This window comes from Notolepis coatsorum, assembly GCF_963971535.1.
Source record: "Notolepis coatsorum genome assembly, chromosome: 1".
NCBI lineage: Eukaryota > Metazoa > Chordata > Actinopteri > Aulopiformes > Paralepididae > Notolepis > Notolepis coatsorum.
In genome coordinates, this window is record NC_140165.1 from 54,172,379 (window position 1) to 54,191,674 (window position 19,296).

General features: G+C 43.5%; 1 protein-coding gene across 1 annotated transcript in view; it reads left to right on the forward strand.

The window, feature by feature from the left end:
* The window catches only part of plcd4a (phospholipase C, delta 4a), a 98,743-nt gene extending 91,600 nt beyond the window's left edge, over nucleotides 1-7,143 (forward strand). The window contains exons 13-15 of the mRNA XM_084335625.1: nucleotides 1,172-1,304; nucleotides 1,899-2,048; nucleotides 6,804-7,143. Of these exons, the coding sequence (XP_084191751.1) occupies nucleotides 1,172-1,304; nucleotides 1,899-2,048; nucleotides 6,804-6,892 (372 nt within the window). The 3' untranslated portion in view covers nucleotides 6,893-7,143. The remainder of the gene's footprint in view (nucleotides 1-1,171; nucleotides 1,305-1,898; nucleotides 2,049-6,803) is intronic.
* Nucleotides 7,144-19,296: the final 12,153 nt, after the last annotated feature.

Here is a 19,296-nt window from a genome sequence, read left to right on the forward strand (position 1 = left end):
GGAAGAACACACAACACACCTGTAGTGCACTGGAAGAACACACAACACACCTGTAGTGCACTGGAAGAACACACAACACACCTGTAGTGCACTGGAAGAACACAGGACACACCTGTAGTGCACTGGAAGAACACACAACACACCTGTAGTGCACTGGAAGAACACACAACACACCTGTAGTGCACTGGAAGAACACATGGACACACCTGTAGTGCACTGGAAGAACACACAACACACCTGTAGTGCACTGGAAGAACACATGGACACACCTGTAGTGCACTGGAAGAACACACAACACACCTGTAGTGCACTGGAAGAACACATGGACACACCTGTAGTGCACTGGAAGAACACACAACACACCTGTAGTGCACTGGAAGAACACATGGACACACCTGTAGTGCACTGGAAGAACACACAACACACCTGTAGTGCACTGGAAGAACACACGACACACCTGTAGTGCACTGGAAGAACACACAACACACCTGTAGTGCACTGGAAGAACACATGGACACACCTGTAGTGCACTGGAAGAACACACCTGTAGTGCACTGGAAGAACACATGACACACAACTTTCCAGGAAGCGTCATTACTTTTACCAACCGGTTTCCAGTTCCGCGTCGCGTTCTGCGATCTGATTGGCCACTGACGTTTCTGGTCATATCACCGGTTAAGCTTAGGCACTCTTTCGAAGTCGGTTAAGGTTAGAGTTTGTCTTAGAGCAGGGCGATAGAACACCAGCCCTGATTCCAAACTTTAACCTTAACTAACTTCGTAAGAGTCGCCTAAGCTTAACCAGTAATAAACTAGACGTTAGGTAGTTTGCAGGCTGTTAGACCCGGAAATAGGCGCAGAAACAGGTGTAAAAGTATAGACGCTTCCAGGACCCCTTTAGTCCCTCTGTGTTCTATAGCGCCGATTTCATCAACTAGTGGCGGCTTGAAGTAAAGCGTCGTCAGAAAGGTTTCCTCTGCTGACCTCGTGGACGTCTTTGACCTGCTGACCTCGTGGACGTCTTTGACCTGCTGACCTCGTGGACGTCTTTGACCTGCTGACCTCGTGGACGTCTTTGACCTGCTGACCTCGTGGACGTCTTTGACCTGCTGACCGCATGGACGTCTTTGACCTGCTGACCTCGTGGACGTCTTGGTGTTTGTGTCTCTAAGGTGATCAGCGGGCAGCAGCTGCCCAAGGTCAACATCAAGGAGGGCTCCATCGTGGACCCGCTGGTCAGGGTGGAGATCCACGGAGTCCCGATGGACCAAGCCAGGCAGGAGACCAGATACATCGATAACAACGGTACAGTATATACAGTAGACCCCCCACCTCACATGGACACATGGACACATGGATGGATGGATGGATAAACGGATAGATGGATGATGCATGGATTGATGGATGGATGGATGAACGGATAAACGGATGGATGCATGGATGGATGAACGGATAAATGGATAGATGGATGGATGGATGAACGGATGGATGCATGGATGGATGAATGGATGTACGGATAGATGGATGAACGGATGGATGGATGAACAAATAAACGGATGGATGGATGCATGGATGGATGAATGGATAAACGGATGGATGGATGAACAGATAGATGGATGGATGGATGAACGGATAAACGGATGGATGGATGGATGAACGGATAGATGGATGGATGGATGAACGGATAAACGGATGCATGGATGGACGGATGGATGGATGGATGGATGGATGAACAGATGGATGGACGGATGGATGGATGGATGAACAGATAAACGGATGGATGGATGAACAGATGAACACATGGATGGATGGACGGATGATATTTAGCGTCATGTGTCAGCACTGCTGACTGAGCGTACACACATACACATACATTGTCATTTTGTCATTTCCCCCCAGGGTTCAACCCTGTGTGGTATGACACTCTGCGCTTCACCCTCCACACACCTGAGCTGGCCCTGGTGCGCTTCGTGGTAGAGGACTACGACAAGACGTCGAAGAATGACTTCGTGGGGCAGTACACTCTGCCTTTCAGCTGCATTCAGCAAGGTACGGTTTAGTACACTCTGCCTTTCAGCTGCATTCAGCAAGGTACGGTTTAGTACACTCTGCCTTTCAGCTGCATTCAGCAAGGTACGGTTTAGTACACTCTGCCTTTCAGCTGCATTCAGCAAGGTACGGTTTAGTACACGCTGCCTTTCAGCTGCATTCAGCAAGGTACGGTTTAGTACACTCTGCCTTTCAGCTGCATTCAGCAAGGTACGGTTTAGTACACGCTGCCTTTCAGCTGCATTCAGCAAGGTACGGTTTAGTACACTCTGCCTTTCAGCTGCATTCAGCAAGGTACGGTTTAGTACACTCTGCCTCTCAGCTGCATTCAGCAAGGTACGGTTTAGTACACGCTGCCTCTCAGCTGCATTCAGCAAGGTACGGTTTAGTACACGCTGCCTCTCAGCTGCATTCAGCAAGGTACGGTTTAGTACACGCTGCCTCTCAGCTGCATTCAGCAAGGTACGGTTTAGGACACTCTGCCTTTCAGCTGCATTCAGCAAGGTACGGTTTAGTACACGCTGCCTCCCAGCTGCATTCTGCAAGGTACCCATTCTGCAATCTGTTAATAAAATGTTCATCCAATCAATCACCGCGCAAGTAAGGGTGCAATTAGCACCGTGCAATCCATTCTTTGTGGATCTAGCCCCAAAAGGTGAAATCTTTTTTTCATTAACACAGGACCGGATCCGGTCCCAAAATGGCATCTGGTCATAAATCAATATTTTTCAGAGTGATGCAAAACATTTGCGATTTTAAAATCAAACGTATTCAAGTATTAACATCACTAACATGTCACAAAAGCATGTAGAATGTATATTATCATCAATACGTTAGTTTAGCAATAGGTTAAAAGTGCCATTAGATAGTTTTAAGTTTTCGATTTACTGAAGCGAGACTGTGACCATTTTGGAAATTGTGAACCATGGGAATTGCAGTTTTTTTGTGGCCATTTTATGGAGGGCATCTATAGCTGCTGATCAGCGTTTTCCGAACTACACTTCCTGGCAGATTCTGTGGGGGTTCAAAGTTCAGCGTTCTGAATGAATTATATCAATAACTGTTATTATTCGGGATAATAAGCCACAAAAGGTAACGTTTTTGACAAATATTGAAACGCAGTTAGTTTCTCCTCCCTATTGTTAGCATGTAGCAACAATTAGATCTGAAATTAGTTTCAAAATGGTTGCACTGTGGTGAAAATAAAAAAGTACAGTGCAACCATGTAGATATCATTATCTGTTCTTTTTTTTTTGATCCACTTTTTCTCCCATTTTTCTATATTTTCTCCCATCCCAATTTCGTATCATCCGATTCAACCCTCCCCTGTCACGAACGCTGTTTCTTGCCTCCCACAAGCCGGCTGCAATGTGGACTAAGTCATACATAGCACAAGTCCCCTCCGGTACTTGAGGTAACAGCAGTCGCATCTTTTCACCTGCGCAGCTCGATCTCTCAGTGTCGAGGAGTAACGCGTGGGAGGCTCACGCTGCCCCCGACACTTCCTGATTCTACTGCGCAGGCGCACCAACCGACTTGTAGGAGTCGCTTGTTCACAACGCCCGATCCCCACCCTTCAGTTTCCCTCCCCGTAATACGGCCAATGTGTATTACTGCGGACGACCAGCTAAACTGAAAACAATGTGGAGAGCTGGATTCGAACACGCGAATCCTAGCGTCTCCACACTGGTGGTGAGTGCCTTGCCCACTACACCACCTAGCCGCCCATCATTATCTGTTCTTATGCACGCCTGGTGATACTAAATCCAAATTGAACTCGGGCATTTGACAGATAATATATGTATATATATTAGAGCTGGGCATAGATCTTTTTTTTTAATCTAGATTAATCTACCTGCAATCCTGGAATTAATCTAGATTAATCTAGATTAAAATGGCTAACATTTTTTTTAAAAGTCTGCCGAAGGTGTTCAAAATAGGTGTGTTCTACCCAAATAATGACCAGAGGAGGAGATTTATCCTCTCCTCTTCATCTGAGGAGTCACTAGCTGTTCTATCTCCTTGTTCAACAGCATGAACATGTCTCTTCTTTTTGTAATTTCCAGTGTTTCTTTTAAAACCAGATTTATCGTAATTTTCTGTGCCCTTCCTTTGATGCCATTAACATTGTTACACTGATATTGACAGCTCTCTCCAGTGTCAAATCACTCTCTGTCAGTAGTTTCTTCTGTGAACCTTCATTTCTTAATCCACAGACAAACCTGTCTCTCAATGTGTCTTTTAGTGAATCTCTAAATTCACAATGCTGCTGACTGGTTGCTCACACACAGACTGCTGCAGAAGCAGGTTTCTCAACAAATTCAGTGCAAGCTCAGTGTAACAGTTCCATGAATGAATGAATGAATGAAAACGTTATTTAACAGATTGCAGAATGGGTACAATACAGTACGGCTCAATACATACAATTGTTAAGGGGATGCAGACCAGAGAAAGACGTTTGTCTTGTTTACATCAGGGTCCCCCATTTTCATTTATTTGCTCCACATTGTCATTAGCCCCTTTCGTGACTGTGATGCACTGAGTGAATCCAGTCACTTGCTCCTCAATAGGAAACCAACATAGATTTACCATGAAGGACTGGTTCTGGCCGAACCGTTCGTTATACAAGAATCACAGAGAAATTACAAAGGTACTCACAGTTGCACGAGGATTTCGGACAGAGATAAGGGATGGTGCGCATGCGCTAGCTGTGATCACCCAACGGCGGAAATAATGCCGTTTTGAGCAGTTTATAAAAATTATTTAAAATGTTTATTAGCAACGCAGAGCTTTCAAACCATCCCGTATCTCTGTCCGAAACCCTTGTGCAACTGTGAGCACCTTTGAAACGTCTCTGTGATTCTTGTATAACGAACGGTTCAGCCAGAACCAGTCCTTCATGGTAAATCTAGGTTAGTTTCCTATTGAGGAGCAAGTGACTGTGGATTCACTCCGTGCATCACAGTCACGAAAGGGGCTACATTGTCATCAAACGGTCCAATATTTCCAATAACCCAAGCCATTTCTGTTGTAAACACTCACGATAGTCCAGTCGATCCTTCCTTTAGTGTGTAAAGTGGATTTCCTCCTCTTGTAGATGTTTCCCAGTGCCGCCCGTATCAACGTGAGCTAACATGCTAACTCGCTAAGTTAATAATGTAAACAAGGCTTGCAACGGACTTCTTTTTTCTTGCATTGCGCAGATTCAGACGTCCTCATCGCCGAATTGTGTTATATCCTGAGGACTTCTTAACCTCACCTGTATAACAATGATTACCGGACCACTACTTTAGTTTAACACATTATTCTGACTACAGCTCCGGTAGTGCAATCACTTCCTGGTACCACAGCTGGGAACTACGGCAAGTATTTAAGGACAATACAGACCCAACGTTGAGAAAAAGATTAACGTCAATTATATTATCGCGCGACACTACTCTCGCGATAACGCAGCACGTTAACGCCGTTAACGGCCCAGCTCTAATATATATATATAAATGTGCGAATTGGCTATAATAAGGTAATTTATAAGCCTCCTATTCTATATTCTATAATAATATTTCAAATAGCATTGGTCCGGATGGGAGAATTCAGTACTGTATCTACAGAACCTTCTGTTTAATCATCTTCCCTTTATTAATTTCCTTAGATTATTTGTACACATGATCTCAAGAAGGTACTGAATGAGATCAGTGGCAGTTTGTTATGTTTGGTCATTATTAGCATGGTGTTATTCACTGTCAAATATGCAAATAAAAATCATAATTCATATTCTCCTTTGTTTCATCACAATTTAAGCAAGCCTAGTAATAGACACAATATTTTTGACACTGTGAATACATTCCCTGAGGTCCATAGATGTACCTAGATACCAAGAATATGCAAATGGACCTTGTAGAAGTGGAGCAATATTCTATTTACCTAGGTATATATTTTAGGTGGATTTTCACCATGGGTGGAACAGGTTCTCTGTGTACCTACACTATTTGCCTCATTTGTATTTTTCAAAATGAACAGGATTTCAAATTTTTTTCAGGCACATTTTTATAAAATCTTATAGCACATTTATTGATAAATATGATCTAGCAGAGGTAAATGACAAATATGAACCATATATGCTGTCTAGATTGCTTGTAATTGAGATAACATTAACAACTGTTGAGTATTTCTACATGAATTGTCATGGCTTTATTGTTTTAAAATCCCAATAATAATGCTGTGGGTCGACCAGACCCGCGAACAGTGGGTAACAAAAATGCAAACACCACACAAGAGTTAACTATGTTTTGGTATATAAGCAACCAATCCACAACCAAGCTCACAAATGACCAATTAAAAGAGATTGTCCACATTTCTAAGAAGTCTGATTTGTCACAGGCTTTCATTCTGTACAAAAATCACTTGCACTATACAAGGGAGATATAGCAAACAGAAATTGTTATAATTTGTAAGCATCTAGGCCTGCTAGTGGACATCAATGGGGGGCATATAGTATTCTAAATTCTGTTGTTAATTAAGCAATAGTCATGCTTCACCGGCATTGACTTGCACTAGCAGGCTTAGACGCATTCCTACGCAGAGAGTTGGACGACGATCTACTGTCAGGAACAGGAACTAAACTAACCGTTTCTTTCCGTTACCTTAAACATTTATGAATACATTTTTATTGACTTTTAAATGTACAGGTCACTTGTCCGTTGTCTAGATGGAAGGTTATCTTAACAGAGCAATGTTTTTGTGTTATTTTCTCTCCAGGTTATCGTCACATTCACCTATTGTCCAAAGACGGAACCAGTATTCCACCCTCTTCCTTATTCGTGCACATCAGAATCAGCGAGCTCTGATGACGTCAGCCTTGCACGCCTGGACACGTCCTTGCACGCCTGGACACGTCCTCGTCACGTCTGGACATGTCCTCGTCATGCCTGGACACGTCCTTGTCATGCCTGGACACGTCCTTGTCACGCCTGGACTCGTCCTCGCTCCTCGTCACGCCTGGACGCGTCCTCGCTCCTCGTCACGCCTGGACACGTCCTCGCTCCTCGTCACACCTGGACGCGTCCTCGCTCCTCGTCACGCCTGGACACGTCCTCGCTCCTCGTCACACCTGGACACGTCCTCGTCAACTCTCTCCTTCGCATAGGTCTGAATGAAGTCACCGCTTACCGCTTACACAAAGTCTTAACGGGGAACGCCGCTCAATTTGAGAAATAATTCATGTTTTACTCCTGTGTCTTTAGAACGATCAATATTTATAGACGTGAACGAGTCTGTCCCGAAGCTGCAAACAAAGAGACACTACGACCTGAAACCATGATGTCTCCAAAGTGTTTCATGGCAGCCATTTTGTTGTGTCATCGCAGGGTAAACACGGGTGTAATTAACACATTGAGCGCCACAAGCTTCCCCCATCCTTCACTGTCTAGCGCCAGCTTTTCATGACCATTTTCGCGATATTTCACGATCTTTGCGGAGCCATTGTATATTCTATATTATAGCTATGGAGACAATAGTATGGCTCATTTGACAGACACTATTTCTAGTCCAACATGTAAAAAAGAGTTTGTTTCTACACACTGTAGTTTGTAGTTTATTACACGCTAAACATCGCCCATTTCCTAGATAAACCAGTCTTTTTCCATAGATTGCGAGATAAAACGCGTTATATGCAATAAGCCCAAACCGTTCTGGTTGATCCCCTGAAACCCCAAATACTCACAAATCAAAGGTATATACCATGCCTTCACAAAACAAAATTATCAAGGGGGGGGGGGGGGGGGGCGGGGGTAGTCTTACCCCGAAAATGTGATCATTACAAAACGCTTGGTTTATGTCCGGTAAAGTAAGACACTGTGATCGTTACATAAACATGTTTCAGGTTCGGTAAAATACACATAGGGGGTCCTTACCTTAGCCAAAAGGTAATCCAAAAATAATAATTCCAATGATCCCATCGGCGATCGCGATTACACGTTTATATGTAATTACACGTGTTTACGGAACACTATAGGTTTTGAGGCGAGCAGATCTGCTAGCGATTGCTTTGGAAGAGCTCCAACCCCTCAGAGTGAGTCTTGATAGTCCAGTTCATTCATTGCCTCTCCTGATCCATTTCTTTCTGAGTCGATGAGGTGGGCGATACTGCCACCTTGTGATATTCGATCGTCATTGCAATTCTAACGTAGGTAGATGAATCATAGACACCTAGATGGCTCCGGCTGACCATATAGAACGGGGATCAAAGGAAAATATCAAAGGATCAAAACCTGAGTATACTCAGGTTTTGGCGCTCAACCGTTGGCGAGATAACCCGATTATACTCGGGTATGGCCATTAAAGAGTTAATAACCAGTGAGACCGCATGCACGATACCAGGCCCGGGACCAGGACTAATGTTAAAACTTACACCTGTGATTACCCTGCAATGACATGTCCATGGACAGCTGGTTCATTGTGGACCCACAGAATGTTTGTTTACGGTTTCATATTGAGCTAAGTTCTATAGTAGTGGTGTCAGTTCCAAACCAGAAAATACAACCTCATCCCCAGAACATCCCCTTGGGTGCTCTCACCTTTCCCATCGGCCGCCTATAATGGTCAGAGAAGCGGCCTTGTGACTGGAAGGACGCCAGTTCGATCCCCCGGACATCCGGATGGGGGAAGTGAACGAGTAATGCGCTCCCGTCCTTCAATACCCATCGTTAGAGTGACCTTGAGCAAGGCACTTAACCCCCAACTGACCCTAAATAGTTAGGATGAGATAGGTGCGGGGGACAAATCCCTGGTACGTGTGAAAATGTAGTGGACAGTAATCATCATGTAGTGGACAGTAATAATAATGTAGTGGACAGTAATCATAATGTAGTTGACAGTAATCATAATGTAGTGGACAGTAATCATATTCTATTTTTTTCAATTTTTTTCATCCTCTATGGAGCAGCTCCAGATTTGACATCATAGGTCCAACTCCAAGTTCTCTTTAGTTTAGTTTAGTTTAGTTTAGTTTAGTTTAGTTTAGTTCATTAGGATCCACAATTAGCTACAGCATTGCAGTAGCTATTCTTCCTGGGGTCCACAAGAAAACGTGTGACTGTGCAACATGATACTTACATCATTACATAACATGATATTACAAGTAAACAGGACAAAGGACAAGTACACACACACAGACATAATACTTACATCATAATAATTACATCATAATATATAACGTTACAAGTAATCAGGACAAATGACTAGAGACTTCGACTAGTACACACAGACACACACAAATGCTCCAATATACAATAATCCAATATACAATAATCAGCTATGTGAAATAGCTAAGAATACTTAACTGTAAGGGGCGGCTGGGTAGTGCAGCGGACCAAGCGCTCGCCTACCACCGCAGAGACACTGGGTTCTAATCCAGCTGTCAGCGGTACCTCCGACTTGGTCAGTCGTCCCTACTAACACAATTGGCAGTATTAGCGGGTAGGAAGCCGGTGGGGTATGTGTCCTGGTCGTAAACAGCGACTCCTACTGATCGGTTGGGCGCCTGCTCAGCAGGGAAGGGATCTGATAGTGATAGTCTTCAACTCTCCCTAGGCCGGCAAGTGGGGGGGAAATGCGTGCAACGACCAGGAAGGGAATTGGCATAACGACAAAAATTGGGATGGGAGAAAATACGGAAAAAAGGGGGAGAAAAAAATTATAAAAAAAAAGAATACTTAACTGTACATAACTATATGCCCAAACATTAGTTCATACACGCCTAATTTAATCTAACTAAATTGATGTTGATACATAATGATGTTGTTGCAATGCATAGTCCCAATACAGAGTATTTTACCTCATAATTGTAACTAACTTTTACAATCACATTTGAAAAGCATAGAAAACTACTTTCATACATGTCAATAGTGGCTCCTGGCTTTGGGGCAGAGTTGTTTGCGCTCAACCTGAGCTGTCCCAGTCTGTAAGGATTCATGTGTGAATTTTCAAACTGAGCGATAGTCCCCGTTGGCACTCTATGGAGGCCATTCAAGAGCAGAAGAACTATTCAAAAGGTTGCTTTGAAGACACCCATCACTCCTCAATAGTATTTGATGTTGTTCTTATTTGATGTGAAGAGATACTACTAAGCCAAATGTTTCGTAGCTGTTAGGCAGTAATGGTAGTCTATTGCATATTGAGTGGTTTCCATTCTGTTCACCAACGATCCGTAGTAGTGTCAGGCGCGGCCTATTTGCCGCTCGGCAAATGAACTTGCCGCGCTGGACGCTCAAGAGGCGTTATCGGGTCGCCGACGCTCACGTTTTCTGTATTCTAACTATGTACCGGTAGTGGATATTGTATCCTGCTGTCGTGAGGTCGTGTCGTCGCAGAGGAGAGGAGCGGAGCGTGCCGCCAAGGTGTTTTCAATCAGGCAGATATCTTGTCAGTATTCTTCCATAATACAATAGCGTCGCACTTCAAAGGACACCGTTCAGGAACGTCGTCCGGGGCGTTCGGGAAGGTTTGACCTTCGACCTTTTGGTCACGGTGGCGAAGCTTGGATTGCCTTTATTTTTCCACGGCTACACAGAAGCACAAGGCTTGTGGAAATGGTCTGTGTTGGCAAAGTGTTTGCGACTGGATGCTGATCTAGAATCAGTGTTTAGAATCGCATGTGGTTTGTGTTCTAAAAGATACATTTTGAAAATTAATCACTTGAGCACACTGATGTTGTAACGGTCCCAATATGGACCTGTAACGGGCCCGCGTGTAGCTCTGTCAACTGAAACATCTGTTGTTTTATTTTTATTTTTAATTATCTTTGCATTCATGCGAAGTAGCAACCGAGAACGCGGAACAAACGATGGCCGTTTCAAGCTTACTACGGCTCCGTTCACACTGCAAGCCTTGGTGCTCAATTCTGATTTATTGCTCAGATCTGATTTTATTTTGTTTAGCTGTTCACATTGTTTTTTAAATGTGGCCCAAGATCAGGTTCCAGTGTGAACCGGTCACGCTCCTGAACTGACCCGCATGCGCAAATTAACATTAAAGAAGATGGATGACGTAAGAATTGTGACAAATCTAGAGTGACGTAAAAGTCACATGAAAGTCGAAAGACTGAGGTTGCGTTGCGTAAAAAATCAGACCTGTATCTGATTTAGGACCATATTATGAAAGTGGCTCGAATCAGAATTGAAAAGATCAGATTCCCTGTGATTTATGCTGTCCACACTGTCATGAAAAAAATCTGAAAATGAGTCACATATGAGCAAAGGAATATGGTTTGAGACACTCTTTGTCTGCAGTGTGAACGTAGCCGATGTTCTAAAAAAGAGAATGTGATGCTAAGTCGGCTCTGTCTTCTGAAGCGCTTTTAGACGACGGACCGGCAGCATAGTTTCTCACAAGTGTTGTTGTTGTTGTACAGCATAGTTATGTAAATATCCTGCTTGTGTACATGTTGTGTTTAATAGTTGTCTATTTTTGTACCCATCGACTCATACTGTGTATAGGTTGTTGTAGTATTACAATACCCATGTGTGCTTGTTTTATATTGTTGTAGAAGACCTCATATTCATTTGTCACCGTTGTTTGCAAATAAATATGATTTTCATTTACCTTTTGGATGGTTTTATTTCCTGTTCATTTGGTCGGTTGGTAGAATTTAATATTTATATGTTAGGCTTTAAACAGAGGCTCTTTAACCCTTTCACTACCACACTACCAAAGGGTTAACCTTTCACTACCACACTACAGAATGTTAACCTTTCATTACCACACTACAGAAAGTTAACCTTTCACTACCACACTACAGAAGCTTAACCTTTTACTACCACACTACAGAAAGTTAACCTTTCACTACCACACTACAGAAGCTTAACCTTTTACTACCACACTACAGAAGGTTAACCCTTTCACTACCACACTACCAAAGGGTTAACCTTTCACTGCCGTACAACTAAGGGTTAACCCTTTCAATGCCACACTACAGAAGGTTAACCTTTCACTACCACACTATAGAAGGTTAACCCTTTCACTACCACACTACCAAAGGGTTAACCTTTCACTGCGACAATACAGAAGATTAACCCAGAATCTTAGGGGCCATATGAGACAGAATGTTAGGGGCCATATGAGACAATGTTAGGGGCCACATGAGACAGAATCTTAGGGGCCATATGAGACAATGTTAGGGGCCATATGAGACAGAATGTTAGGGGCCACATGAGACAGAATGTTAGGGGCCACATGAGACAATGTTAGGGGCCACATGAAACAGAATGTTAGGGGCCACATGAGACAGAATGTTAGGGGCCATATGAGACAGAATGTTAGGGGCCATATGAGACAATGCTAGGGGCCATATGAGACAGAATGTTAGGGGCCACATGAGACAGAATCTTAGGGGCCACATGAGACAGAATGTTAGGGGCCACATGAGACAGAATGTTAGGGGCCACATGAGACAATCTTAGGGGCCACATGAGACAGAATCTTAGAGGCCACATGAGACAATCTTAGGGGCCACATGAGACAGAATGTTAGGGGCCACATGAGACAGAATATTAGGGGCCACATGAGACAGAATGTTAGGGGCCACATGAGACAGAATGTTAGAGGCCACATGAGACAGAATGTTAGGGGCCACATGAGACAATGTTAGGGGCCACATGAGACAGAATGTTAGAGGCCACATGAGACAGAATGTTAGGGGCCACATGAGACAGAATGTTAGGGGCCACATGAGACAGAATGTTAGAGGCCACATGAGACAGAATGTTAGGGGCCACATGAGACAGAATGTTAGGGGCCACATGAGACAGAATGTTAGGGGCCACATGAGACAATGTTAGGGGCCACATGAGACAGAATGTTAGGGTCCACATGAGACAGGATGTTAGGGGCCATATGAGACAGAATGTTAGGGGCCATATGAGACAATGCTAGGGGCCATATGAGACAGAATGTTAGGGGCCACATGAGACAGAATCTTAGGGGCCACATGAGACAGAATGTTAGGGGCCACATGAGACAGAATGTTAGGGGCCACATGAGACAATCTTAGGGGCCACATGAGACAGAATCTTAGAGGCCACATGAGACAATCTTAGGGGCCACATGAGACAGAATGTTAGGGGCCACATGAGACAGAATATTAGGGGCCACATGAGACAGAATGTTAGGGGCCACATGAGACAGAATGTTAGAGGCCACATGAGACAGAATGTTAGGGGCCACATGAGACAATGTTAGGGGCCACATGAGACATAATGTTAGAGGCCACATGAGACAGAATGTTAGGGGCCACATGAGACAGAATGTTAGGGGCCACATGAGACAGAATGTTAGAGGCCACATGAGACAGAATGTTAGGGGCCACATGAGACAGAATGTTAGGGGCCACATGAGACAGAATGTTAGGGGCCACATGAGACAGAATGTTAGGGGCCACATGAGACAGAATGTTAGGGGCCACATGAGACAGAATGTTAGGGGCCATATGAGACAGAATGTTAGGGGCCACATGAGACTGAATAATAATAATAATAATAATAATAATACTTCGTTTTATATAGCGCCTTTCAGAGGACCCAAGGTCGCTTTACATAAGGGGGGGGGGGAGATAACAAATTAACAAACATAGTGGACAGACACAACATATACATATAAAGTGAGAAAGTTAGGGGTTGAAGGCCAGGTTGAAGAGGTGGGTTTTGAGCAGTTTTTTAAATGAGTCCAGAGTTGGGGTGGTGCGGAGTTCTGCGGGGAGGGAGTTCCAGAGGGTGGGAGCTGCCACACTGAAAGCTCTGTCCCCGAACGTCCGTAGTCTGGTTCGGGGGATGGAGAGCTTACCAGTGTCCGTGGATCGCAGGGACCGTGACTGAGTGTAGGGGTGGAGGAGGTCAGTGAGGTACTGAGGTGCCAGGGCGTGAAGGGATTTGTAGGTGAGCAGGAGGGTTTTGTAGGTGATATGATGCGGGATTTGATGGGGAGCCAGTGGAGCTGGATGAGGATGGGGGTGATGTGCTGCCAGGGTTTGGTGCGGGTTAGAACCCTGGCAGCTGAATTTTGAACATACTGGAGCCTGTCCAGGGTTTTGCTTGGGACCCCGGACAGGACCCCGTTGCAGTAGTCCAGGCGGGAGGTGACGAAGGCGTGGATGAGGGTCTCAGCTGTGGTGTTGGAAAGTGATGGTCGGAGTCTGGAAATGTTTCGGACAATCTTAGGGGCCACATGAGACAGAATGTTAGGGGCCACATGAGACAGAATATTAGGGGCCACATGAGACAGAATGTTAGGGGCCACATGAGACAGAATGTTAGAGGCCACATGAGACAGAATGTTAGGGGCCACATGAGACAATGTTAGGGGCCACATGAGACAGAATGTTAGAGGCCACATGAGACAGAATGTTAGGGGCCACATGAGACAGAATGTTAGGGGCCACATGAGACAGAATGTTAGAGGCCACATGAGACAGAATGTTAGGGGCCACATGAGACAGAATGTTAGGGGCCACATGAGACAGAATGTTAGGGGCCACATGAGACAATGTTAGGGGCCACATGAGACAGAATGTTAGGGGCCACATGAGACAGAATGTTAGGGGCCATATGAGACAGAATGTTAGGGGCCATATGAGACAATGCTAGGGGCCATATGAGACAGAATGTTAGGGGCCACATGAGACAGAATCTTAGGGGCCACATGAGACAGAATGTTAGGGGCCACATGAGACAGAATGTTAGGGGCCACATGAGACAATCTTAGGGGCCACATGAGACAGAATCTTAGAGGCCACATGAGACAATCTTAGGGGCCACATGAGACAGAATGTTAGGGGCCACATGAGACAGAATATTAGGGGCCACATGAGACAGAATGTTAGGGGCCACATGAGACAGAATGTTAGAGGCCACATGAGACAGAATGTTAGGGGCCACATGAGACAATGTTAGGGGCCACATGAGACAGAATGTTAGAGGCCACATGAGACAGAATGTTAGGGGCCACATGAGACAGAATGTTAGGGGCCACATGAGACAGAATGTTAGAGGCCACATGAGACAGAATGTTAGGGGCCACATGAGACAGAATGTTAGGGGCCACATGAGACAGAATGTTAGGGGCCACATGAGACAGAATGTTAGGGGCCACATGAGACAGAATGTTAGGGGCCACATGAGACAGAATGTTAGGGGCCATATGAGACAGAATGTTAGGGGCCACATGAGACTGAATAATAATAATAATAATAATAATAATAATAATAATAATAATAATAATAATAATAATAATAATAATAATAATAATATAATAATAATAATAATAATAATAATAGTACTTCGTTTTATATAGCGCCTTTCAGAGGACCCAAGGTCGCTTTACATAAGGGGGGGGGGAGATAACAAATTAACAAACATAGTGGACAGACACAACATATACATATAAAGTGAGAAAGTTAGGGGTTGAAGGCCAGGTTGAAGAGGTGGGTTTTGAGCAGTTTTTTAAATGAGTCCAGACTTGGGGTGGTGCGGAGTTCTGCGGGGAGGGAGTTCCAGAGGGTGGGAGCTGCCACACTGAAAGCTCTGTCCCCGAACGTCCGTAGTCTGGTTCGGGGGATGGAGAGCTGACCAGTGTCCGTGGATCGCAGGGACCGTGACTGAGTGTAGGGGTGGAGGAGGTCAGTGAGGTACTGAGGTGCCAGGGCGTGAAGGGATTTGTAGGTGAGCAGGAGGGTTTTGTAGGTGATATGATGCGGGATTTGATGGGGAGCCAGTGGAGCTGGATGAGGATGGGGGTGATGTGCTGCCAGGGTTTGGTGCGGGTTAGAACCCTGGCAGCTGAATTTTGAACATACTGGAGCCTGTCCAGGGTTTTGCTTGGGACCCCGGACAGGACCCCGTTGCAGTAGTCCAGGCGGGAGGTGACGAAGGCGTGGATGAGGGTCTCAGCTGTGGTGTTGGAAAGTGATGGTCGGAGTCTGGAAATGTTTCGGAGAATCTTAGGGGCCACATGAGACAGAATCTTAGGGGCCACATGAGACAGTACTTAGAGCTCAGGGGCTTCTCGTTCCAAATGGTCTCAAACAAGGACCTGTGTTGGGCCTCAGGGACCTGTAGTAGCAAATAATCCACCAGGCAGCACAGAGTGATAACCCTTTCACTGCCACACGACAGAAGGTTAACCCTTTATTTAACCTTCTGTTGTGTGGCAGTGAAAGGGTTAACCGGCTGTCGTGTGGCAGTGAAAGGGTTAACCTTCTGTGTGTCGCCGCAGTGAAAGGGCTAACCGTTTTGGTAGTGTGTCAGTGAAAGGGTTAATGAGATACTCTCCTATTTCTCAAAACATTGAACGTTTTTCTATGGGAAGTAGCCAAAATACCTACTATATAAACGCTGAACTCTGACTCCACTGCCTACAGGGCGGCGCTGTTACCCATACTCTACGACTCTGTTGCCTATACTCAGTCAACTTATACCTAGTACCTACTGCCTTCACTGTCTACAACCACCCTGCACTGTAATCATAATTATCTGAACTACCCACCTCATATAGTCTACCCATATACTCTTGCAAGATAGCTTGTACAACAGTGCTGTATATACTCCATATTTATTTATTTATTTATTTGTGTCTGAATATACCTGCATATAACCACTCTATATACTTACTTACACCCCACGGGGTCGGTACCGACCCAAAAATTACATCTGGTCATAAATCAATATTTTTCAGTGTTGCATTTAGGTTGCGATTTTTTAATCAAACGTTTTCAAGTATTAACATCACTAACATGTCACAAAAGCATGTAGAATGTATATTATCATCAATACGTTAGTTTAGCAATAGGTTAAAAGTGCCATTAGATAGTTTTAAGTTTTCGATTTTCTGAAGTCTATTGCAGACGGAAACGGAAATGGAAAGTCTTTTTGCAGCCATTTTGTAGAGGGGGTGCATAGCTGTCGACCAGCGTTGGAATTTTTCCGAACTACACTTCCTGTCAGATACTGTGGGGTTTCAAAGTTCAGCGTTCTGAATGAATCATATCAATAACTGTTATGATTCGCGATAATAAGCCACAAAAGGTAACGTTTTTGACAAATATTGAAACGCAGTTAGTTTCTCCTCCCTATTGTTAGCATGTAGGAACAATTAGATCTGAAATTAGTTTCAAAACGGTTGCACTGTGGGGAAAATTAAAAAGTACAGTAGATTACAGTAGATTTCATTATCTGTTCTTATGCACGCCTGGTGATACTAAATCCAAATTGAACTGGGCGCCCTCGTGGCGCACCATGTTAGTGCATCGCACACCTACGCGGCCGTCCCGGGTTCGCTTCCCGCTCCCGGTGACATTTGTCGCATGTCTTCCCTGCCTCTTCTCCCGTTCATCCTTTCCTCATCTGTCGGTCATGTCTGACTATGAAAAAGCAATAAATGCTAAAAAATAAATCTTAAAAAAATATATATATATCCAAATTGAACTTGGGCATTTGAAAGATAATATATGTATATATAAATGTGCAAATTGGCTATAATAAGGTAATGTATAAGCATCATATTCTATATTCTACAATAATATTTCAAATTGCATTGGTCCGGATGGGAGAATTCAGTACTGTATCTACAGAACCTTCGGTTTAATCATCTTCCCTTTATTAATTTTCTTAGATTTTTTTGTACACATGATCTCAAGAGGGTACTGAACCAGGTCAGTGGCAGTTTTTTAAGTTTGGTCATTATTATCATGGTGTTATTCACTGTCAAAGATGCAAAGAAAAATCATAATTCATATTCTCCTTTGTTTCATCACAATTTAAGCAAGCCTAGTAATAGACACAATATTTCTGACACTGTGAATACATTCCCTGAGGTCCATAGATGTACCTAGATACCAAGAATATGCAAATAGCCCTTGGAGAAGTGGAGCAATATTCCATTTACCTAGGTATATATTTTAGGCGGATTTTCACCTTTGTGGAACAGGTTAAACACCTGCATATAACCCATCATTCTGTATGATAGCATGTACAATAATGTTGTATATACCATATATATATATATTCTCACCGCATACATATCTATCCACACCTACTTACCTGCACATAGTCTTTTTACATATCTGTAGATACTATATCTATATCTGTACATACTGTATCCTACTCTTACTAGTTATGCTGCTGGCCAGTATGACTACTACCATACTGTCTTTATACCTGTATCACTGTACATATTATACTACAACAACTCTTACTATGTACTATACATCTGACTAGCACTGCACACAGTACTTCTAATTCATATATTTTATACACAGTTTAATCACCTGTACATTGTATATTACTGTTGCATTTACTGTTACATTTACACTCTGGTTGGATGTCAAACTTATTTTGGTTGTACTGTACTTGTGCTGTATAATGACAATACATTTGAATCTAATCTAATGTAATCTAATCTAAAAAGTAGCCTATAAAGAGCAAGTAGAAACTGCTCAGCCAATAGTCTGAAAATAAAAGTAATAAAACAATTAGTAATAGTAAGTACAAGGAAGAAACTATGTTTTCTTAATAGCCTTAGACTGACATAATGTATTACCAGCAACAATTTAAACTAGTTATACTTATACATCACTCCTAAACAAGACGAAATTATTTTTCTGGTCTTCATCCTCCAGTTGTTTGTATTGAGCTGTACTGTATAGGGAGGTGTAGTGGTTACGTCATTGCCGTTTTTCGTGTTCCACCCTCTGTCCAACCCAATGTATTTCCCCATTGCCCATTTCTAAATCGCCTCGTTTAAAACAAATAAAGCATTAACATTGGCATGGTGTAACTTTCTGTGTTTATTCATCCACAATCTATAGCTCAACATGAAAATATTCGCAATTAATCATAAAAGAAAATCGCAAATTTTTATTTCAACCAAAAATATTTAAACAATAATGTTATGTGATAGAAGGGAACTCATTTTGTGCAAAAATGTAAAGCTTTTCAATTTCCATGTGGCAGAATTGTTACAATAGCTGATAATCCATTTTCCCAATGATAAATCCCTGTATGGGTGGAACAACCATGTGACGTCAGACGGGAGCATGTCTATGTTCCCTGGGTCCTATGTTCCCCGGGTCCAATGTTCCCTGATTGATTGATTGATTGATTGAACATTTTAGACCACCAGCCCTGATTCCAAACTCTAACCTTAACCAACTTCGAAAGAGGGCCTAAGCTTAACAGTTCGAAACAAGGCGGCCATTAATAATTAA